General features: G+C 37.7%; 2 protein-coding genes across 2 annotated transcripts; both read right to left on the minus strand.

Annotated features, from left to right (window-relative positions):
• Positions 1–7,807: 7,807 nt before the first annotated feature.
• LOC138765468 (gastrula zinc finger protein xLCGF3.1-like) lies at positions 7,808–8,625 on the minus strand. The gene is made up of 2 exons (XM_069942507.1): positions 8,363–8,625; positions 7,808–8,246 (listed from the first exon to the last, which is right to left on the minus strand). The coding sequence occupies exons 1-2, from the start codon at positions 8,623–8,625 to the stop codon at positions 7,808–7,810; spliced, it is 702 nt and encodes a 233-aa protein (XP_069798608.1).
• A 278-nt stretch (positions 8,626–8,903) lies between these two features.
• Positions 8,904–10,159, minus strand: LOC138764576 (gastrula zinc finger protein XlCGF57.1-like). Its single transcript, XM_069940684.1, has one exon. The coding sequence runs from the start codon at positions 9,833–9,835 to the stop codon at positions 9,005–9,007; it is 831 nt and encodes a 276-aa protein (XP_069796785.1). The 5' UTR covers positions 9,836–10,159; the 3' UTR covers positions 8,904–9,004.
• Between the last annotated feature and the right edge of the window lie 13,018 nt (positions 10,160–23,177).

The raw sequence follows: 23,177 nt of genomic DNA on the forward strand, positions 1-23,177 counted from the left end.
ATGAGTTTCACACCTTGTTTCCCAGCTACCAGTTTGTGTTGGTTATTTGCTGGAGCAGCCGCGTGTGCGTTTATACTGATTTGCGATGCATTGCCGAATGTGGTTTTATTTGTGTGTGTGTGTGAGACAGTGCGCATTTTAATGGCATAACTCGGCACAGGCAGAGAGGGTCCAGCTGCGTGGGGTGGGGGGGGGGTTATGGGTAACGAGGACAGCCATTGAGCCCATTGATTTTAGTTTTCAGTGAATAGGTGAAAGACCTCAACAGGAGCGTTGAAAGCGCTGCCCAACCAACGACACAGATTCGAATCCAGTCCTGTCTGTACGGAGTCTGTATGTTCCCACCCTGATTGGTAGGTTAATTGGGCAGCACAGTTTTCATGTGCCGAAGAGCCTTCAACCGTGTTCTATTGCTAATTTTAAAAAAAACATTTAATGTGAGTCACTAACATTGACGAAGAGAATCCATTCCACCTCCACTACCCACTGCCTTGGAAAAGCAACCAACATATTAAAAGTCTCATCCCTCCCCAGACACACTCCTTCTACCCTCCTGCCCATGGAGAAGATTCCCCAGTGTGAGATCACACCCCACCAGATTCAAGGACAGTTCCTTTCCCGTGTTATCAGACTCTTGAATGATCCTCACACTTATAAAATAATGCTGCTTTTGCCTTGTACCCACTGATCTGTCCCTGGAACTTGCACCCTTTCACTGTGACTTATTTGCTGGAATGTGTACGGGATGTCCACTTGGACTGCTCCATCTTTGTACATGTGACAATAAAACTTTAACCTGAAAACAAATTGCAAATTGACATCCAAACCAAGACCTGTTTTGATTTGTTGTCTCAATAACCACAAGTCCCTCGTGGTGTTTGAGTGAGTGATGTTCTTTCTTCTTTTTAAATTATTTTTATTGATTTTAATAAAGACTGTTATGAGCCCAGAGGACCCAAAATCCAGCAGGAACAGAAATTCACCAAGACAAATGATTATGTCACCAAAAGTTGCTTTTAATTTTCTTTAAACATGAAAACAGAATCAAACTTTATCTTGTTACTATTGACAACCCCCTTAAAATTCTAATCACACGTGTATGTAATGTTTGTGTAAGTTCAGAAAAGTTCTTTGATTCACAGTCCAATCTCACTTCTCACTCCTCACTCCTCCAAGTTCACTAGTTGCAGGCAAATCTTATAATGTGCACAGAATTTAATATTTATGAAGTTCACCAGGCTTGAACGGTAAATTGTTAAAGCTCAGGAAGGTTTTTAAAAATATTTTTTATTTAATACATCACTTTATTATTAATCTCTAACAATATTTACACAAACTTTGTACGTATAAATAGTGACCTCTTCCATTTTCTCCCCAACCCCCTTCCGTTTCACTCCCAATAACTACAGAGAAAAAAAAACAGCACCAAAGAAAAGAAAGTAATGTTACAAGCCCAAGAGACCCCAAAACAAGCAGCCACAGAAATTCACCAACACAAATGGTTAAACAAAAGTTGTTTTTAATTATCTTTAAACATGAAAACCGAATCAAACTTTATCTTAACTTCTTTTTAACTTAACTTAACTTAGCCCCTTCTAATTTTAAGTGCACATGTATGTAATGTGTGGGATAAGTTTAGAAAAGTTCTTTGGTTCACAGTCCAATCTCACTTCTCATTCCTCCAGGTTCACTGATTGCAGGCAATTCTTATACTGTGCACAGAATTTAACATCTATAAAGTTCACCCGGCTTTTGGGCTTGAAAGGTAAATGGCTGCTGTTCAGGAAGGTTCTTGTAGGTTTTATAGAGAGAGATGTGTTGTTCCAGGACATCCACAACTGAGGTACTTCCCTCAGTCACTTCAATGTCTTGCTGATGAAACTTGCCCCATCAGGGTTCTCCAGATGACGACCTTTCTTTCAGGTTACCACAGAGTTCCTTTCTCTTATTCTGAGTGAAACATTCCACTCTGTAGCTTCTTTTTCAGTTCCAGCAAGCTTCTGCGGCTTGTCCCAGCTCTTTCTCACACACACTCTGAGTCTCTCTCTCTCTCTGACGCACCATCAGAAACTGCTTGCAAAAACCATCTGAACTTCTCCATCAAACAATAGGAGTCAGTTTTCTGGTTCATCTGCTGTTTTTAGGTAAACAAGAACTCATCAATGACCTCTCTCGAGCACTCTTCAAAATTCTTGCAAAAATGTGAGGAGCCACCATGTCTCTGCTTTTGCTTTAAAGACTATAGTCCATTCATTCCACAATGTCAGTCCAATTAATACCTAATTGTGAAGTCTCTATGGGTATTCTTCACAGTTTCTGTAAAGTCACTCTGGAGTCTCCAGTATTTCAAATAAGATCTGTTCTAAAGTGTGTGTATGTAACCTACTCTAACCTTTCCCAATTTATCTCCCAAAAAAAATTTATATATTGTCACAGTAAAGAAAAGCAAAAAGGTGCTTGTCTTTTAAATATTGTGTTTCATTTTTTCCTAACATACACTCTTTTTCTCATTATGAGTTAAGAGTAGGAGGCCCAAGGTTAAGTTACCAATAAGGTTTATATATGGGTCCAAAATTAGTTCATATTGTGTGAAATTGTCTCTTAAATTATGTAATTTTCTCTAATGGATACATTTGTTCATTTCTGTGAGCTCCCACTGTATTTTCAGGGGTGTTTCCATTTTCCAAGTTAACATTATGCATTTTTTAGCTGCCACTAATGCAATCTTAATACATTGTTTTTGAGATCTGTTTAAATTTAATTTTAACTCTTTGTCCTTTATACTGCTCAACTGAAAAATTTCTGGGTCTTTTGCGATCTTGTTTTTTTTGTAATTTGATCTAGTATTGAATTTAAATCCTCTCAAAATGGTTTCACTTTTGTACATGTCCAAGTTGAATGTACCATTGTACCAATTTCTTGTTTACAGTGAAAACATTTATCAGATATTGTTGGGTTCCATTCTTTTAATTTTTGAGGTGTAACATACAGTCTGTGAAGCTGTATCATTCATTACCAGGCATTTATTGTATTTGTCATTGTGCCCACACAAATTCCTTCCAGGTTTCATTATTTATTTGTCTGTTTAAACCATTTTCCCAACTGCATTTGGCTCCATATGTTGTCTCATCATTTCCTTTGTCTTGGAATTACATAATTGTAATAAACTTTTTAATTATTGTTACGTGCCCAAAGGACTCCAAAACCCAGCAGCAATAGAAATTCACCAAGACAAATGGTTACTTAAACAAAAGTTGCTTTTAATTATCTCTAAACATGAAAATAGAAACAAACTTTAACTTGTATATTAGTATTAACTTATTTAACCTAACCTAGCCCCCCTTCTAATTCTAAGCACGTGTATGTGATATATGTGTAAGTTTAGAAAAGTTCTTTGGTTCACAGTGCAATTTCACTTCTCATTCTTCCAAGTTCACTGGTTGCAATGTATAAAGTTCACCAGGCTTTGGTGCTCGAAAGGTAAATGGTTACTGCTCAAGAAGGTTCTTGTAGGTTTGCAGAGAGGTGTGTTGTTCCAGGATGTCCACAACTGATATACTTCCCTCAGTCACTTCAGTGTCTTGATGACTAAACTTGCCCCATCAGGGTTCTCCAGATGATAATCTCTTTCTTTCAGGTCATTAGAGTTCATTTCTGTTTCTCTTATTCCAAGTGAAACATCAGACAGCCAGTACTTTCTGCCATCCTCCACGCTGGAGCTTCTGTTTCAGTTCCAGCAGCTTCTGCCGCTTGTCACAGCTTTCTGACTCTCTCTCTCTTCTCTCTGACTCTGAGACTCACTCAGAGACTGCTTGCAAAAACCACCTGACCTTCTCCATCAAACAATAGGAGTCAGTCTTCTAGCTCATCTGTTGTTTTTAGGTAAACAAGAACTCATCAGTGACCTCTCTCTGAGCACTCTTGAAAACTCTGCAAAAAGGTATCTGCAGACACCATGTCTCTTGCTGTTGCTTTAAAGACAACAGTCCATTCATTCCACAATATCAGACAATTAATACCTACTTGTGAAGTCTCCTGAGTCATTCTTCACAGTTCTGTGAAGTCACTGTGGATATGAATTCTTCAGTATTTCAAATAAGATCTGTTCTAAAGGTTTTGTATGCAACTTTTCCCAATTTATCTACCAAAAATATTTCTATATATTCTGTCACATTATCATAGTGTCCATGATTATATATTCAAAGCTACTACCTCTGGCAACCTTAGATCATTCCCAGTTTTTCTTTTAAATAGATTTTTAATTGATAGTATTGAAATGTTGAACCATGCGATATTCCATATATATCTTTTAGCTGTTCAAATGTTATTAGGTTTTTATTCTTGTAATTCCTTTTCTGGACCATTCCTTAAAATATATGTTATTCATTGTAAAAGGTGAAGTCACCTTGGTTTTGTTGATGCAATATATTTGGTATTTGATAGTTTGTTAACTTTCGCTCTAAATGTATTTTTAATATATGGTGTACTATTGGTAGATGGTGATATTGCACTTACTTCTCATTCCACTTGTAAAGTACATGTTCTGAGACACTTTCCCCTAGTTTATCCTCAGCCAGGCTGACTTTTATCTTATAAAAATCCAACAAGAATCTTAATTGGGCAGCTCGAGAGTTTTTAAAATTTGGCAACTGCAATCACCCTTGTTTATATATCCCTATCAGCTTTTCCAAGACTTTTCTTGGTTTCTTACCTTTCCATAGAAATTTTCTTATCAATGTAATTTTTGAAAAAAAATCCCATGTTACTGGAATAGGTAGCATTTGAAACAAGTATTACAACTGTGGCAATATATTCATTTTGATACAGTTTACTCTCCCTATTAGAGTTATTGGCAAGTCTTTCAATTTCTCCAAATCTTCCTGTATTTTTTCATTCATGGCTGGTAGTTTAATTTAAACAAATGATTTAAATTATTATTTATTCTGATGCCTAAATAGCATATTGCCTGAACCTGCCATTTAAAAGGGGATTCTTTTTTGCATTGTATATGCTTTTCCATATTCATTGACATCACTTCACTTTTTTCAGTGTTAACTTTGTACCCTGAAATCACCCCATATTCTTTCATTTTGGTATGTAACCTCTTTATTGATTCTTCAGGATGGGTTAAATATACTACAGTGTCATCTGTTGCTGCTGAACTGTAGAACTGAATTCTCTTTCTCTCTCACTGAGAAAAGTCTGTTTGACTCTCACTGCTTGCAAAACCACATGACCCTTTTAGACCAGCAACCTGCACTCAGACAGACTCCAGCTTCAAGCCTCATCCTCAGAGTTCTTTCATCTGTTGTTTTCCAAAACAACAATCTATTAGTGAAGTCCCAAAAGACATTCTTCAACGTTTTTGCAAAGGCACTCGGAGCAAGGCCTGTCTGGCTTGAACAGAGCTCCAGCATTTTAAAGGAGAACAGTTTTGAAGTGTTTGCATGCGACCAACACTTAAAAAAAAACCTGTACAATTGATCTCCTTTAAAACATCTATATATAATAAAATATAACATAATCTGTCACAAGACTTGTACAAACCACAAGGGTACAATTCAATAGGATCATTAAAAACTACATAAACTAAATAAAATATTCCATACATCACTAACAGACATAAATTGTAAATCAGATCCATAATTTACAACCTTTTTTCTGTTCGTAACATAGTTTGTTGATGTTTCCATTATACACAATTGAACAGGACAATTATATATTGTATTGTCAAATTCAAGAGAAAAACAGAAACCCTTCCAATCCAGAAGCGTCCCACTGAGCAAGGTTCAAAGCTGACATGTAGAAGTCAGGTCATAACAACCCTGGAGATGGACAGCACAGAACTAAAAGTTTCAATGAAGAAAACAGGGTCGTACACTAAAGGAGGTCGTATTAATCAGATTCCAAATAGAGTCCCAAACTTCATCCCAAAATAAAAGCTTCAAATCCTGTCACCAATCCTTCTCGAGTTTAACTAATCAAGAAATTTCTTATTAATGAGATATTAAACCTTTATGAGTAAGTTGTAAATCAAAAAGTATATCTAGGATGTTTGCTTCAGGGATTCGGTGAAAGTCAGGGATCTGAGATTGTACAAAATGTCTAACTTGTAAACATCTAACAAAATGAGTGTTTGGTAAGTTTAATTTTACCACCAATTGTTCAAAGGAAGCAAAATTGTGTTGAATAAAAAGGCCTTTAAAACATTTAATACCCAATCTATGCCAGTTATAAATGACAGTATCTTGCAAAGAAGGTTGAAAAGATGATTAGATACAATAGGGCTGGCAAGAGAAAAGCTCTGAAATCCAAAAAATTTCTAAATCGTGCCCATATTCTGAAACTATGTCTGATTATCAGTTAGTTTATATAAAGAGGATAAAAAAAACCCGAGAGTTGCCAACATGGTAGTTTTAGTAATCTTCAATTCCATTTCTACCCATGAAAGACGGCCAATTAGATTATCAAAATAGAATAAAAGAACCAAATTCTGTATACTAACACCCAATATTAAGAAATAGGTGCTTCCAGATTCAACCCATTTTTATTGTGGCCATCTTCCAAGGTGATCAGCAGATGAAATGGATACAACAAACCAGGTCGAAATCCATATCTCTATAATTTCATGGCAAAAATCTTTCACAAATCTAATTTATTGACCCTGATCATTCAAATTTTTACAGACAAGTTTCATGAATAACACAACTCTTTTTCTTGGCAATAATGAAAATGAACGTGAACGATGTTCCAAGGTTGATTTGGGAACCAGAGACCGACGTGCTCTGGCGAGCTCAGGCTTAGCAGCAAAAATCTCTTCCAAACCCCTCCATGAGTAGATTTGAGAAGAAGTCAGTATTGTGGTGTCCATTTCTGCTCTCAAATCAACCTCCTTCCTAGCTAACATGGGAGTTCGAGACAGGCATTAGATCACATAGAGTTTCTAGCTTATCTATACCATGGTCCCCAAACTTTCTTGACCTTCAACCCCCTTCGGGGACTACGTGGTCCCTCATCGATCCCCAGGCATGGAATCACGGTGCTGGACTGGGGAGGGGGATCAGGGGGGCTGGACAGGAGGGGAAGCTGGGTAGGATGGCCAGACATCTAGTTTTAGGCCACCTCGAGCTGGATGTTAATTTGTCCTCCATTTGGGGGTGTAAATCCTACATCCCAAAATAGAGGACAAACTAAGGGGCAGACAGGGCACTTACTTGTTAAATGCAGCGTCCCAGGGTCCACAGGCCGTGTGTGTCCAGATGGCACATACGCATTGAAGGGGAAATGTGATGGAGATGCTCAAAGTGCCTGCAGGTGCATGCGGGATGAAAGGGAAGTTGAATGGCGGTGCACGAAGGTTTCTGGCAGGTCAGCCTCTTCCACTTTGGAGACCCCTAATCTACATGGTCATTGACAGACTTCAAACCATCCTCCAGTTTCTAAATGGTCTTCAATTGCTGAAATCATTTATAAAACCTTCTCAAGCTTAGAATTAATCTCTCATTGACCTTCTGCGGTTATTTTTCGTGTTATCTCCTGTGATTGTTTTTTCCAACATGTCTGAGACAGAGTCTGAAGTCAACGGGGTCGTATCTTCTTTACCATTTTTTGCTGTTTTAGCTCCTCTAGTAGTCGTCATCTCCAAAGGCAATGATATTAAATAATGAAGGGGATAAATTTTAGCCACTTTGATTAAAGATGATTGAGTGAGAAATGTTTGAAAGCTGGCAGGACCACTGCAACTGACCCCATGCGGCCGCCAGCCAGAAGTCTGAATGATCTTTCAATATTCCACACTCTGCAAACTTTATGTGTGAACTAGCTGGTGTTTCAGCAGGATGTCCATCTTGCCGCATTTGAAGCAGGTGTAGGGTCTTTCCCCAGTGTGGATCCACTGGTGTATCTGCAAACTGTTGGACCTGGAGAACTCCTTGCTGCACTTGGGACAGGTGAACGGCTTTTCCTCGGTGTGGACCAACGGGTGCATCTTCAGCATGATGGAGGAAACGGTGAAGTTTTTGCCACACTTAGGGCAGGTGAAAGGCCTCTCCCCGGTATGGATCCGCTGGTGAATCCACAGGTCATTGCACCTGGTGAACTCATGGCAGGTAAATGACTTTTCCCTGGTGTGGAACAGCAGATGGTTCTGCAGGTCAGCAGAATTTGCTGCCCTTGGGGCAGACGAAGGGCCTCTCCCTAGTGTGGACCTGCCAGTGTACTGCAAGTCTAGATATGTCAATGAAGGTCTCACAATCAGGGCAGATTAATGGATTTTCCCAAGTGTGGATCCACAGGTGTACCTTGAGGATCGACAACCTATTGAAGGCCTTCTTGCACTCGGGGCAAGTAAAGGGCCTCTCACCGGTGTGAATCCGCAGGTCGCCGGACTTGGCGAACTTCTTGGCTGCATTCGGGCCAGGTAAACAGCTTTTCCTCCATGAGGACCAACAGGTGTCTCTTCAGCTTGGAGGAGAAGGTGAAGCCTTTGCTGTACTCGGGGCAGGAAAACAACTTTTCCCCAGTGTGGATCTGCAGATGGGCCTTGAGAATGGACAAGTTGCTGAAGGCCTTCTTGCACTCGGGACAGGTGAATGGCTTTTCTTCAGTGTGGACCAACGGGTGCATCTCCAGCATGGAGGAGACGGTGAAGCTTTTGCCAAACTCAGGGCAGGTGAAAGGCCTCTCCCCGGTGTGGATCCACTGGTGAATCCACAGGTTTTTGCACCTGGTGAACTCGGGGCAGGTAAATGATTTTTCCCTGGTGTGGAACAGTAGATGGTTCTGCAGGTCAGCAGAGAATAAGTATTTGCTGCCCTTGGGGCAGGCGAAGGGCCTCTCCCTAGTGTGGACCCGCTGGTGTACTGCAAGTCTAGATAGGTCAATGAAGGTCTTCTCGCAATCGGGGCAGATTAACGGCACTTCGCAAGTGTGGATCCACAGGTGTACCTTGAGGATCGACAACCTATTGAAGGCCTTCTTGCACTCGGGGCAGGTAAAGGGCCTCTCACCGGTGTGAATCCGCAGGTCGGCGGACCTGGCGAAGCTCTTGGCTGCACTCGGGGCAGGTAAACGGCTTTTCCTCCGTGTGAACCAACAGGTGCCTCTTCAGCTTGGAGGAGAAGGTGAAGCCTTTGCTGCACTCAGGGCAGGTGAACAACTTTTCCCCGCTGTGAATCTGCAGGTGGGCCTTGAGAATGGACAAGTTGCTGAAGGCCTTCTTGCACTCGGGGCACGTAAAGGGCCTCTCACAAGTGTGGAGCCGCCTGTGTTTCTGCAGGTTGCAGGACCTGGCGAACCCCTTGCAGCACTCAGGGCAGGTAAATGGCTTTTCTCCGGTGTGGACCAGCAGATGCCTCTTCAGCTTGGAGGGGAAGGTGAAGCTTTTGCTGCACTCGGGGCAAGTGAACGGCTTTTCTCCGCTGTGGATCAGCAGGTGTTCCTTGAGGTTCGACAAGCTGTTGAAGGCCTTCTTGCACTCGGGGCAAGTGAAGGGCCTCTCACCAGTGTGGATCCGACAGTGAATCCACAGGTTGGCGGACCTGGTGAATCCCTTGCTGCACTCGGGGCAGGTAAACGGCTTTTCCCCGCTGTGGACCAGCAGGTGCCTCTTCAGCAGAGAGGAAGTGGTGAAGCCTTTACTGCACTCGGGGCAGGTGAACGGCTTTTCCCCGGTGTGGACCAGCAAGTGACTCTTCAACTTGGAGGAGATGGTGAAGCCTTTACTGCACTCGGGGCAGGTGAACGGCTTTTCCCCAGTGTGGACCCGCTGGTGTTTTGTAAAGTTACTCAGCCTTTTAAAGTTCTTCCCGCAGTCGGGGCATTGAAACGGGTTCATCGCTGTGGGGACCAGAAGATGTGACAAGAAGATAAATCAATGCAGTCCAACCCCAGGCCCTACAGCGCGGTCTCAGCACGATGGAGGGTCCCAGGGAGCTGGGCCGCGGGTTAAATCAACACCGAGGCTGGGACTAAGGCCGGGATCCGGGGAGAAGCGTCCTCTCGCCGGGCGTTGCAAGTCGTGGGACCACGGGAGCCGGTGCTGCGCTCTGCTCCCGGAGCCCGGTTCTGAATCGTCTTCGATCCCCGACCGGAGCCTGTCAGAGGGACACGACTGCGCACGTCTGGAATGGACCTTAATGGGCTGCAGCACCGCGTCATCTTGCCGTCCAACGTGATGACGTCACCACGTGGGACGCCCCCTGTCCCGCCTTCCTTAAAGGGGCCGAGCTCTGTCATCTGTCTGGACTTGGTGAACGTGAGCTTCCTTATTGAACAGAATTGGAACCATGTGAGTGAAGATCCGTCATTGATCTGAGTTCTCATCCAATGTGGAGTTAGGGCTGTTGGAAAGGTTCCCATTTATTGCTTCCACACTGGAGATTAATGCTCCCCTCTGGCCCGGGCGCTGCTGTCGCTGTGCGGAAGGTGGGGCGACAGGGAGCTCAACCGGATCGGGGAGAGGAGACGCGGGTCCGTTTGAAAGGGAGCCGGTCCACTGAAGCCGCAGGAACATGATGGAGGGAGGGAGGGAGGGAGCGCGGAAATCGGATTCCATCGCCAACATCTCCAGCTGTGTCCGAACCAACGTTTGAGCAGGATGATGCTAAACCCTCTTTCTCAATCTGCTCTCTCCTTATTGTCCATCACTGAGCCCAGAGCCCGCCCGCCCGACACTCACTGAGCGCAGCTTCACCGCTCACTTTCGGCACCGTTTTCCTGTGAAAACCCTCAACATGAACTCTGACCGTCTATTCTCCCCATTTCGGGCCAGTTTTATCCCACACTCCCGTTTCCCTTCTTTATTTATTCCCCTCACCCTTCGCTGCTTTATTCCCCTTTGTTCCCGGTTCCAATGAAAATTTGCTTCCCCGGTCCCTGCCGCTCCTCTGAGGCAATTCGGTCACGTGACAGAGCTCGTGAGCGTCCCTGAGCATCGTTTCCTCAGCAACGGGCGGGTTCACGGAGATGCCACGGCCTGAGCCTGGAGTTGGAGGTGAGACTTGCTCGGGATGGGCAGGGTGTGGCAGCACCCAGTGTTCGGGGCCCAGCCGATGTCCGTGCCGCGTTCCCCTGAGGTGAAGCCGCTGCTTCCGGGGGGTGAGGGCGGCCTTGGGGAGGAGGGCGGCAGCAGTCGAACTGACGGAGGGAGTTGTTTCCTTGAAGTCCGGAATTTTGGACTTTGACTGGACTAGTGGAATTAAGGGACATGGGGGAAAAGGCAGGTTGATGCAGATGAGCCGATCATCAGATCAGACGTGATCTTGTTGAACAGTGGAGGAGGCTCGATGGGCCACATGGCCTACTCTTGCTCCTATTTCTTATCCTCTCATGCCCCTCTCTCCACAGACACTTCCTGAGCAACTGAAAATACCCAGCAGTTTCTGTCTTTATTTGGGGTTTCCAGCATCTACAGTGTTTCCTTACTGTCTGAAAATTGGAGCGTGAGGTCAAGGCCTGAACTGGTGGGGTTGGCCTGTACTTGCAGGAGATGAGAGGTAATCTGATCGGCTTCTCTTGTGGTTTGCAGATTGAATGTGGACTTGGAGAAGACGGTGATTCCATCAAACGAGCTGGTCCTTGCTCTCTGCCATTCCCTTGTGGGTCTGTGACTTGACTTGTGGGCCTGACAGTTTGTCCACTGTGGTCCTCAGTATCTTCTCTTCCTGTCTGTCGTATAGTGAACAGTGAGTGTCTGTCAGAATCAGGTTTATTGTCATTGAGCAGGTCATGAAATTTGTTGTTGTCCGGGGCAGTATTGTGCATTGCAGGTGTAAAATTCCTACAAATTAGGGCTCCATAATAATATTAGAACCATAGAACAGACAGCATTGAAAATAGGGTGTTTGGCCTGTTAAGTCTGAACCAAACTATATCTGCCCAGTTTCACCCAATCCATATCCTCCATTCCACTCCCATCACACATATGTCCAAATTTTTCATAAATATTAAAATAAGCCCACAGTCATTGCTGGAGAGGCTGTGGCTGGGGTTTCCACATGCAGTCATACTACAAGGAAGGCAACCAGAATGAAGGAAGGAACAGAAGATCCTTTGGTTATGCAGAGGAAGCAGGAGTTACCGCATTGCGCGGTTTAGACGGGAGGGGGTATTTTTAACCTCCTACCCGTTTTTTTTCCTTTTTTTGTATTATTAGATTAAAGAGTGAAGGGTTTTTTTTGTGTTTATAAAAAAAAGCATAAGAAAGTATTTGATTGTTTAAAAAACTAAAAATTAATGTGGTTTTTTTTGTAAAGTTTATACAGTAGATAAGGAATATCTGAAATTTAAATGTGAATGGGATGGATAAGTTTTTTTAAATATTTTTTCTTTAACTTTAAGGTGAAAGGAGTGGTAATTCTGGTGTATATTATTTTGCTATTTTAGTTATAGAACGAAGGGAACAATGGTGAAAGTTATAAATTGAATTGTACAATTCTTAATGAGGCTTGAATTTTGTAAATGGTGGAAGAGTACTAAAATTGAATTGTACAATGCTTAATGAGGTTTGAATTTTGTTTTAAGATGATGGTTTATGTGACTAATATGATAATAGATGTGAAGTTAGTTGATATTTGGTGAAGGTTTATATCTATAGAGAAAGTTTTTTTTCATCTTTTTTTTATGCTACAATTTTTTTTAGAATTGATTATTATTTAAGAATTTTTGATAGATAATGTTACTAACTTTACTAATTTTTTATATTAAGTTTGAGTTAAATATATGTTTCATCTTAACTCCGTTTGTTAAATATATGCATTTAAGTTTGATTTAAATATGTTTTTTTAAGTCTGATATCTTAGTATTAATTACTTTTCTTTTTGTTAGTATTTTAATCGGTTATGTTTTTGTTTTTTTTGTAAGTGTGTTTTTTTCTCACATATATTATTAACTTTATTAATTCTTCACTCTTTATTTTGGGGGGAAAGGGGGGGTTGGACTAATTTGAGTTGGGTTATTAATGTGTAATAATTATTGGGGAGGGTATAGTTTATTTAGATTACTGATATTGTATTGTAATTTTATTCTTAATTTTTTTAATGTAATCCTATATGTTATTCATGTTATAAAATCTTAATTAAAGTTTTAAAAAAAAGGTGGAAAAGGACAGAACTTCTGGATTTGTATGTCATTTTTGTAAGAAACCTGGTCAGGTTATTGCGAATTCTCTGATATTGAAAAAGAGACGAGAAAAGGAGGTTTTACCAGAAGCATGTATTCAGACAGTTGAATTTAAAGAGAGCAGATGTTCCAAACCTGGTAAGGGTGTCATGGATGTTTTCAAACTTTTAGTGTCAGAGGACTTGGTTTCAGTAAAGGAGGGAGAATCACAGGTTCCAGTTAAAATTCTTAGAGATACAAGAAGGTATTGGAGGTGAGGTAGAGTCAATATCTCTTCACAACATTGTGCTGAATACAGAATTAGTTAAAGGACCTGTTGTAGTAGGAGTAATTCCAAAGTTACCCATGTAGGGTGTCTAATTTTTAATAGGGAATGATTTGGAAGAGGATAAAGTGGGGTCAATTTTAGGATTAATACCATAAAAATGAATATTTTTCCTAGAATACAATATCTGTTTCAATCAATTCCTTATTTTAAAAAAAAAGTTTTTTTAAGGACTTATATAAAGCGATTAGAGAATTCTTATGGAAGGGAAAATTTCCGAGAGTAGGAATGAGAAAATTGATGTGGGATTTTTAATTTGGAGGTTTAAGATTACCGAATTTTCAGCATTATTACGAAGCAGCTCAATTTAAAATTCTTAGTGCATTAATGAATATGGTTGACCCACCTAGTTGGGTAAAGATAGAAATGGCGGTTATTATAGAAAAATTTCCTCTTGAGTTTTTGTTTCGATGGAATAAAAATTTACTACGAACTTATGATGTGCCAATATTGAAACATTTATTGAATTTATGGACAAGTAAACTTAAAAAATTGGGACTTAAAAATATATATTCTGGAAGATTGCCATTATATAATAATCAACTTGTTCCTTTTACGGTCTCCAATGCCACTTTGAAACAATGGGAAAAGAAGGGAATAAAAAATTTATCTGATTGTTTTTCTGAGGGTTGTTTTTGTTCCTTTGACGAATTACAAAGGAAATATGGTATTAGTGGAAATTCTATATTTGTATATTATCAATTAAGATCTTTTGTAAAACAGTTATGTGGTCGACATATGATTTTATTACCTGAATCTAGTTTTGGAGAATATGTACTTCCAATACCAAAAAAGGGATATAGATCTGATTTGTATTGTATTTTTCAAGAAATTGATAGTAAAAAAGACTGGGATAAAGATAAGTTGAAATGGGAAAAAGATTTAGGACATAAAATAGCTGAAGAAGCTTGGATGGAAATTTGTCAGAATAGTATTCGGAAATTAATTAACGTTAGACTAGCGATGATTAATTATAATTTTATTCATCAGCTATATTTAACGCCGGAGAAATTAAAAAAATTTGGTCTTAGTAAGTTGGATTCTTGTTTTCGATGTGATCAGACGGCCAATACTTTTTTGCATACTGTTTGGCTTTGTGATCGATTGCAACAGTTTTGGAAAGGTATTCAATCTATTTTTAACAGTTTATATAATATCCATCTTGTAATAGATCCCGATATATTTTTATTAGGGAACATGCAATCATTAATTGATTTAGGTTTAGAGGATTATCAGATTTCCTTTATCTATTTAGCTTTAGTCATGGCTAAGAAATGTATAGCACTTACTTGGAAAGATAAAAATATATTAACTTTAGATAAGTGGTATTTGGAGATGAAATTTTGTTTGACTATGGAAAGGATATCTTTTTCAATTCAGGATAGGATGTCTTTTTATAAGTTAAAAATGTTAACTTATATAATTGCTAATTATATGCATATATGTTTAAGCATGATATTTTAGTATTGATAAAAAAAATTTTGTTGTTAGAAATTTTTTTAGGTTAAGTTTTATCTATTTTTTTGTAAGTGGGTATTTTTTTTCCATATATAATGTTAATTTTATTAACTCTTCACTCTTTATCTTGGGGGGGAGGGCTGGACTAATTTTAAGTTAGATTACTAATATTGTGTTACAATTAACGGGGGGGGGGTTATTTTGTGTAGTTTTCTGATGTAATGTAATCATACCATTTTAATTTTTTTTTCTTTAAATGTAATTCTCTATTGTATTCATGTTATAAAATTTTAAATAAAGTCTTCAAAAAAAAAGTGGGGTCAATTTTGAGGTTAACAAATCGGCCTGGTAAGGATGAGGTTGAAGAGGATTGTGAGATGTATCCTGCTTGTGTTGTTACAAGATCTTTATCAAAAAAATGATGAGAGCTGAGGAAGAGACTTGCCAGTGCTTCTGAAATAGTTTTGAAAGAGCAGGGTAATTGAGAGAGTAAGGATTTCTCTTTGTCAAGAAAAGAGTTAATTCAGCAACAGTGGACAGATACAGATCTTATTGACTTAAGGGACAAAGCAGTAAGTGAACAGGAGATTAAAGAAATGGCTTGTGAATATTACTTGAAGGCTGAATTGTTGATGAGGAAATGGAGACCTCTTGATATTCCTTCTAATGAAGAGTTGGGGGGTGATTAGGGCATGCCACGTGATGACGTGGAGGTAGATTTGAATTCTCTGCTCTGTATGAAAAAGTTTTTAAAAAGACTTAAGGAGCCTGAACTGACTGCAAGAAAATAGAAGAGGAAGCTATCGAAATACCTTCGGAACAATAAACAATGCCTCCTAAGAAAGATTAACTGACTGTTACTTTTCAAGAGCGTGAACAAGAAAAACAAGCTGATAAAGAAGAGAGGCCTACCTCGAAGAAGGATCCTGGAGCTCTTAGGAAGCCTGAGAGCCTGTGGTGACAGACCTGGAGCTGGGGAGACCTTGGACATTGCTATACAAGGTCTCCCCCTGACAATGGCCGACTGCCAAGGGTTAAAAAGTGATACTGCGCACGCACAAGGAGTCATGCACGCACAGAGCACAAAAAAAAGAGGCAACTTTAAAAAAAGCTCACGAAGCCTCCAGCTTCAGTGATCAAGGAGCAGGAAGAAGAAGAAATGTATGTTGAACACAGTTTTGGCCAAAAAACTGGAGAAAATAAAGAATACAATTTACAACTGAAATGAATAAGTATTTGGATTCTTTCCAGCAAGCTTTGTTACAGTTAACAATGGCAGTTAAAAAATTGTAATGAGGGTATAATTGAAAATAAGGGTTCTACAAAGAAGGTGGAGAGAATGTTGTCTCAAATGGAACAAAAATTTGAAGTGATGGATGGAAAAATTAAAGATAATGAATTTGAAATTCATCATGTTAAATAGCAAATGAAGAAGGTTCAACCTGAGGCAGATTCAACTTAAAAACAATTAACTCAAAAAATTAATATGTTAGAAAATTTTAGTAGAAGAAATAATATAAAAATTGTTGGACTTAAGGCAAGATATGAAGAGATTTTTACAATGTTGGATTCCACAAGCTTTGGGGGTAACTGAGTTTCAAGGAGATATTGAGATTGAAAGAGCTCATTGAGCATTACGACCTAAGCCACAGCCAGATCAGAAGCCACGTTCGATCCTGGTCAAGTTGCTTTGATATGAAGTGAGGGTGAAGATTTTGGAGCTGGCTGCGAAGCAAGTGAAGGAGAGATAACTACCATTGATTTTTAATGATAATAAGATTTTCTTTTACCCTGATACAAGTTTTGATTTGTTGGGAAAAAAGAAAAGAATTTAATGCTGTTAAATATGTGCTATGGAAAAAAGGTTACACATTTGTTTTAAGGTACCCAGCAGTGTTAAAGGTTTTTGTTCCTGAGAGTAAAAATAGATTTTTTACGGAACCCAATGAAGCAAAAGTGTTTGCAGATTCGTTGCCTGAGAAAATGAGATGAGAACTGAGAGATATTTGAAGAGAGAGAGGAAGTGGAAAGATTGCAGTTGAGGATGCATAATGAAATTATTTAAGTTTTAGGAGGAGAGAGAATGTTAGAGAGGACAGTTTATACCCGATAGATCTGTGTTTGTAAAAAAAAAAAAAAAATATGAATTGATCATTGTAAGTTTTGAGTAGATTTGAGGCAAAAGAGATAGAAAATTTTGGGGGAGTTAAATGAGAGTATGAGCCTAGTCAGTGGAATCTAGTGGGCGGGTGTGGTTTTCGATCACAACTCCTATAAGATCAGGGATGTAAAGATGCACTGTTACTAACGTACGCCTTTGGGAGAGGGGAGGGGGGTAAGGTTTTCTGTTCTTTTCTTTGTTTCCTTCTTTCTCTTTAATACACCTAAATTGTATTATGAAATGTTTAATTAGTATTTTGGATGTAGGAGGAGTGGAGATGGAAAGTTGGATGGTTATTGGATTTTATGAAACATTCAATGGCTAATAAATTGAATTTTATTAGTATAAATATTAATGGGATTCAAAATTAAATAAAGTGGAAAAACTTAGTTTATATGAAAAAAATTAAAGCAAACATAGCATTTTTACAGGAAACACATTTGATGGAAAAAGAACATCAAAAATTAAAAAGAGATTGAGTAGGAACAGTGATAGCATCATCCTTTGATTCTAAGGGAATATTAATTATTCAAAATTTACCTTTTAAAATATTGGATATTAATATAGATGCAGTGGGGCAATACATTATGGTGAATTGTCAGATTTATTCAGAACATTGAACCTTAATGAATGTATATGCACTAAATATAGATGATGGCAAATTTATGCAAGTTGAATTAATCAAATGCCAAGGGAAAGGTAATATTTGGAGGGGATTTTTATTTTGCTTTAGACCCTAAAGTACATAGATCGGGAGATAGAATGATGAAAAATAAGGTAGCAAAAATGGTAACAGATTTGATGAAAGATATGGATTTAGTGGATATATGGAGAAAAATCCACCCAAATGTAAGAAATTATTCTTTTTATTCTTTTTGATTTAAAAAATATTCACGGATAGATATGTTTTTAATTTCTGCACAACTGCAGTATAGAGTACTGCACGGGTTTTATCAGATCATTCACCTTTAATTTTGTCTATTTCACTGGAAGAAGAACAAAAGATAGGTTATAGATGGGGTTAAATACTACTTTGTTGAAGAAAAGGGAATTTTGTGATTTTTATGAGGGAACAGATAATTTTTTTCTAGATACTAATAAGGATTCAGTTGCGAGTAAGTTGTATTATGGGATTCAATTAAGGCATATTTGAGAAGACAAATAATGTTATACTTCAAAAATAAAGAATATATGAAAGAAGTTTCTCAATTAGATAAAGAAATAATGAAATTGGAGAAGGGAATTCAAGTACATAAAGATGAAGAGAAGAGAAAATTGTTAGAGTTGAAGAAATTAAGACTTAATGCTGTGCAGACTGGTAGAGTGGAGAGAGATATAATGAGAAAATGACAAAAATATTACAAGTTGGGTGAAAGGGCCCATAAAGTTTTAGCATGGCAATTAAAAACGGAACAGATTGCTAGAACAATAATGACTACAAAGAAATTATCAGGACAGATAACATAAAATGCAGGAAATAAATGATAATTTTAAAGACTTTTATGCTAAACTTTATCGTTCAGAGTCAAAGAGGGATGATAATAAAATAATAGATTATTTGAGACAAAATAAATTACCGGTGTTAAAGGAGCATGAAAAGATAAGATTGTCCAAGAATTTTTCAGAATAAGAAATTTATAAGACCTTAATGTCTCTACAGAATAATAAGGTTCCAGGTGAAGACATTTCCCACCAGAATTTTATGAAGAGTTTAAGGAACTATTAATACCCGTATTGATGGAGGTATTAGGTCAAATGAAAGAGGTTTATTCAGTTTATAAAAGCATTTGATCGATTGTAATGGGATTTTTTATTTGAGACATTTAATACTTTTGGGATTCGAAATACTTTTATAAACTGGATAAAGGCAGTGTATGATCAACCAAAAGCAAAAGTGATTACAAATAAACAAATCTCACAACCCTCTTTGCTTGAAAGGTCCTCTAGACAAGGTTGTACATTATCACCCTTTTTGTTTGCATTAGCGATTGAACCATTGGCAGAAGTAATTAGAACTGATAATGAAATTGAAGCATTTGAAGTAGGGAATAAAGAACATTAAATTAATTTATTTGCTGATGATGTTATAGTATATTTAACAAGTTGAGAAATATCTTTAAATAAGTTGAATGAGAGATTAAAAGAGTATGGGTTAGTATCGGGTTATAAAGTGAATGCTGATATAAGTGAAGTAATGCCTATGGTGGGTATGGATTACTTTCATTGTAAAGATTGACAAAATTTAAATGGTAAAATGAAGCAATTAAAATTAGTAGAAATATAAGTAATCTGTTTAAACTAAATTATTTGCCATTGTAAAAAAAAATTGGAAGAGGATTTGAAAAGATGGAAAGATTTGCCAATAACGTTAATAGGATGAGTGAATTGTATTAAAATGAATATTTTTCCAAGAATACAATATTTGTTTCAATCATTGCCCATTCAAGTACCAGAATTTTTCTTTTGAAACTTGAATAAAATAATATGTGAATACCTTTGGAAAGGTAAGATGTCAAGAATTGGTTTAGACAAATTAATGTGGATATTTGATCAGGGTGGACTAAGACTACCAAATTTTAAGAATTATTTAAAGAAGGTCAATTGAGGTTTTTGTCTTCCTGTTATCAAGGGGATGAAAAACCAGCTTGAATTCAAATAGAAATGAATAAAATTTGGTGAAACTATTTTGGAGTTAATTTTGTTTCAATGGAATAGTGAATCATTTAAGAACTAAAGATTTCTCCGTATTGAAACATATTTTAAAAATCTGGAATAGAATTCATATTGAGAGAGGAATTAAAAATTATCAATGACCAAAAATGTTGTTAAAACAAAATCAACTTCTTCCTTTTACTTTGAATAATTCTTTATTTGATAATTGGTTTAGTAAAAGTATATAGAGAAAAAAAGATTGTTCTTAGGATCTGTTTTCTTAACTTTTGATCAATTAAAAGATAAATACAATATACATAATACAATTTTTGCATATTATCAATTAAAATATATTTGAAAAAAAGACGGAGCAGGTTTGAGACTCCCTAAACAAATTCAATTTGAAGATATAATAACAGATACATTTGTGGTTAAGAAATTCATTACTAATATGTATATAAAATTACAACATACTGAAAAGAAAAAAGATTTATATAAATCAAAAATCCAGTGGGAGAAAGATTTAAATATACAAATTCAGGAGAAGATTATGAAAGTGTTATGAATACAGTAAATGTTAGATATCAAATGGTTCAATATAACTTTCTTCAACAATTGTATTATACTCCACATAAGTTAAATGGACTTGATCCTAATTATTCAAATAAGTGTTTTCGATGTGAGAAAGAAATAGGGACTTTTTTTGCATTCAGTGTGGTCTTGTGAAAAAGTGGAAAGGTTTTAGAATGAACTGAGTTTATTATTAGGGCAAATTATGAAGATCAAGATACCAAAGGATCCAAGAATACGTTTTACTGGGAAATATTTATGGAAACAATATAAAATTGAAATTGGACAAATATCAAGAAAATTTTTTAAGTATTGCAATAGCAACTGCAAAGAAATGTCTAGCAATATCATGGAAAGATGATAAAGAAGTGTTATTAAGTAGATTGTATAATGAGATGCAAAATTATATACCATTGGAAAAAATCACGATAGTTTAAGGAATTTTTATAGTATTTGGAAACCATGTATGGATTTTATGGATAATTTTCCATCCACCTCTTCTATCTTATACACTCTTAATTAGTAATTTTTAATAACAATTAATGATTGTCTATGCTAATATTATTGTATATTAAATGGTAGGTGTTTCTTTTCTTTCCTTTTATTACTTTTGGGTGGGAGAGGGGGGATGGGGAGAAAATATATAAAAGTACTTTTTTTGTATCATTGGCAATGGATATTTGATTAATGTTTTAGTCATTTTTTTCCTGAAATGCAAACAATAAAAAAAAGAGTTGGGAGTGATTCATCAGGTGGTCATTCCTAGAAATTACCAGAGTTAAGTTTTAAATCTAGCCCACAGTACACCTTTGGGTAGCCATCTTCATGTAAAGACAATTTTTCTGGCCTGGTTTGAGGAAGGATGTTATAAATTGGAGCCAGACATGTCACTTTTGTCAGGTTGTGGGGAAACCTAACTAGGGTTCCCCAGTAGCTCCATTGCAACCTATTCCTGTTGTTGGGTTATTGTGGATTGTGTAGGTCCCCTGCCAAAAACTAAGTACAGAAATCAGTACTTATTAACAATTATGTGTACAGCGTCGAATTTCTAGTATTAAGGAATATTAAAGCCAAAATGGTGGTAAAGGCTCTGTTTAAAAAAAAAAAAAAAATCAGTTTTTGGATTACCTTAAGAGATCAAGGATCTAACTTTATGTATGGGTTGTTTCAGCAGTTGATTTATGAGTTGGGAATTAAACAGATCACTTCATCTGCGTACTTTCCTGAAACTCAGGGAGATTTGGAAAGATTTAATTCTACTCTTAAAAATATGATGAGGATTTATTGTCTGGAGAATGGAAAAAGGAAGGTATTCATTTATTGTTATTTGCAGCAAGGGAGGCTGTGCAGGAGTCATTAGGTTTCAGCCCTTTTGAAATTGTTTTTGGACATCAAGTTAGGGGGCCTTTGATGTTGATAAAAGAACAGTGGGTTAATGAGGATGTGCAGTTGGACTTGCTGGATTGTTTCTAAATTTAAAGATAGGTTATAAAAAGTGTGGACTTTGGCTCAAGAGAATTTAGAAATGGCTTAGGGTAAAATGAAGTATTTATTTGACAGGAAAGCTCAAGTGATGAATTTTAAGACAGGAAGTAAAGTTTTGATTTTGTTTCCAACACATGACAATCCTTTGAGAGCCTAAATTTTCTGGACTGTACCTAGTTAAATCAAAACTGAATGATGTTAACTATGTTGTTAACACTCCAGATCGAAGGAATAAAACTCAGGTTTGTCACATAAATATTATTATGAGGATAAGGATAGTGGAGAACAATCTGTATCAGTTGTTGACAGGGTTGAGGATCATAAGATTATGGAAACAGAACCTTGTGAGTGTACCTTAAAGAAACTATGGTTCCTGTGCGCCTGTCTAACTCAGTAATTCTGAAAAATTTGGAGGAAAAGTTAGGCCATCTTAAGTCACAAGAACAAATGCAGTTGAAAGATTTAATTTTGAAATATACAAATTTATTTCCTGTGTTACGAGCCCAGAGGACCCATAAATGCAGCAGCAATAGATATTCATCAAGACAAATGGTTACTTAAGCAAAAGTTGCTTTTAATTATCCTTAAACATGAAAACAGAATCACACATTAACTTAATTAACCTAACTTAACCCTCTTCTATTTCTAAGCGCACGTGTATGTGTGAGTGTGTAAGTTTAGAAAAGTTCTTTGATTCAGTCCGATCTCAATTTTTATTCCTCCAAGTGTACTGGTTGCAGGCAATTCTTACACTGTGCACAGAATTAAACTTTTATAAAGTTCACCAGGCTTTGGTGCTTGAAAGGTAAATAGCTATCACTCAGGAAGGTTCTTTTCAGTTTTCAGAGAGAGATTTGTTGTTCCAGGACATCCACAACTGATGTACTTCCATCAGCTACTTCAGTGTCTTGCTGACGAAACTTGCCCCATCAGAGTTCTCCAGATGATAACCACTTTCTTTCAGGTCACCACACAGTGCTTTTTTGTTTCTCTTATTCCAAGTGAAACATTAGACAGCCAGTCCTCTCCTCTTGCATGAACCACAAGGGTTTTGACCAGGCCATCTTCCAAATGGGGGTTGCCAGCTTGACCTGTTCCAGTTCCAGCTGCTGTTGCCGACTGTAACACTGCAGACTTCTGTCTGTCTGTTTGTCTCTCTCTGTGAGAGAAAGCCAGTTTGACTCTCTCTGTTTGCAAAACCACATGACCCTTCTAGTACAACAAGTTCCCTTCCAGACAATCTGCTGCTCCAACAAGATCTTTTATCTGTTGCCTTGTGTAAACAACAATGCATTAGTGAAGTCTCTTGAATACTCTTCAAAACTCTTGCAAAAGCTGTGGAGCCAATATGTCTAGCATGGGGCAGAGCTCCAGTATTTTAAATAAGATTTGTTTTAAAGGGTTTGT

The sequence above is a fragment of the Narcine bancroftii genome, chromosome 5, assembly GCF_036971445.1.
Source record: "Narcine bancroftii isolate sNarBan1 chromosome 5, sNarBan1.hap1, whole genome shotgun sequence".
NCBI lineage: Eukaryota > Metazoa > Chordata > Chondrichthyes > Torpediniformes > Narcinidae > Narcine > Narcine bancroftii.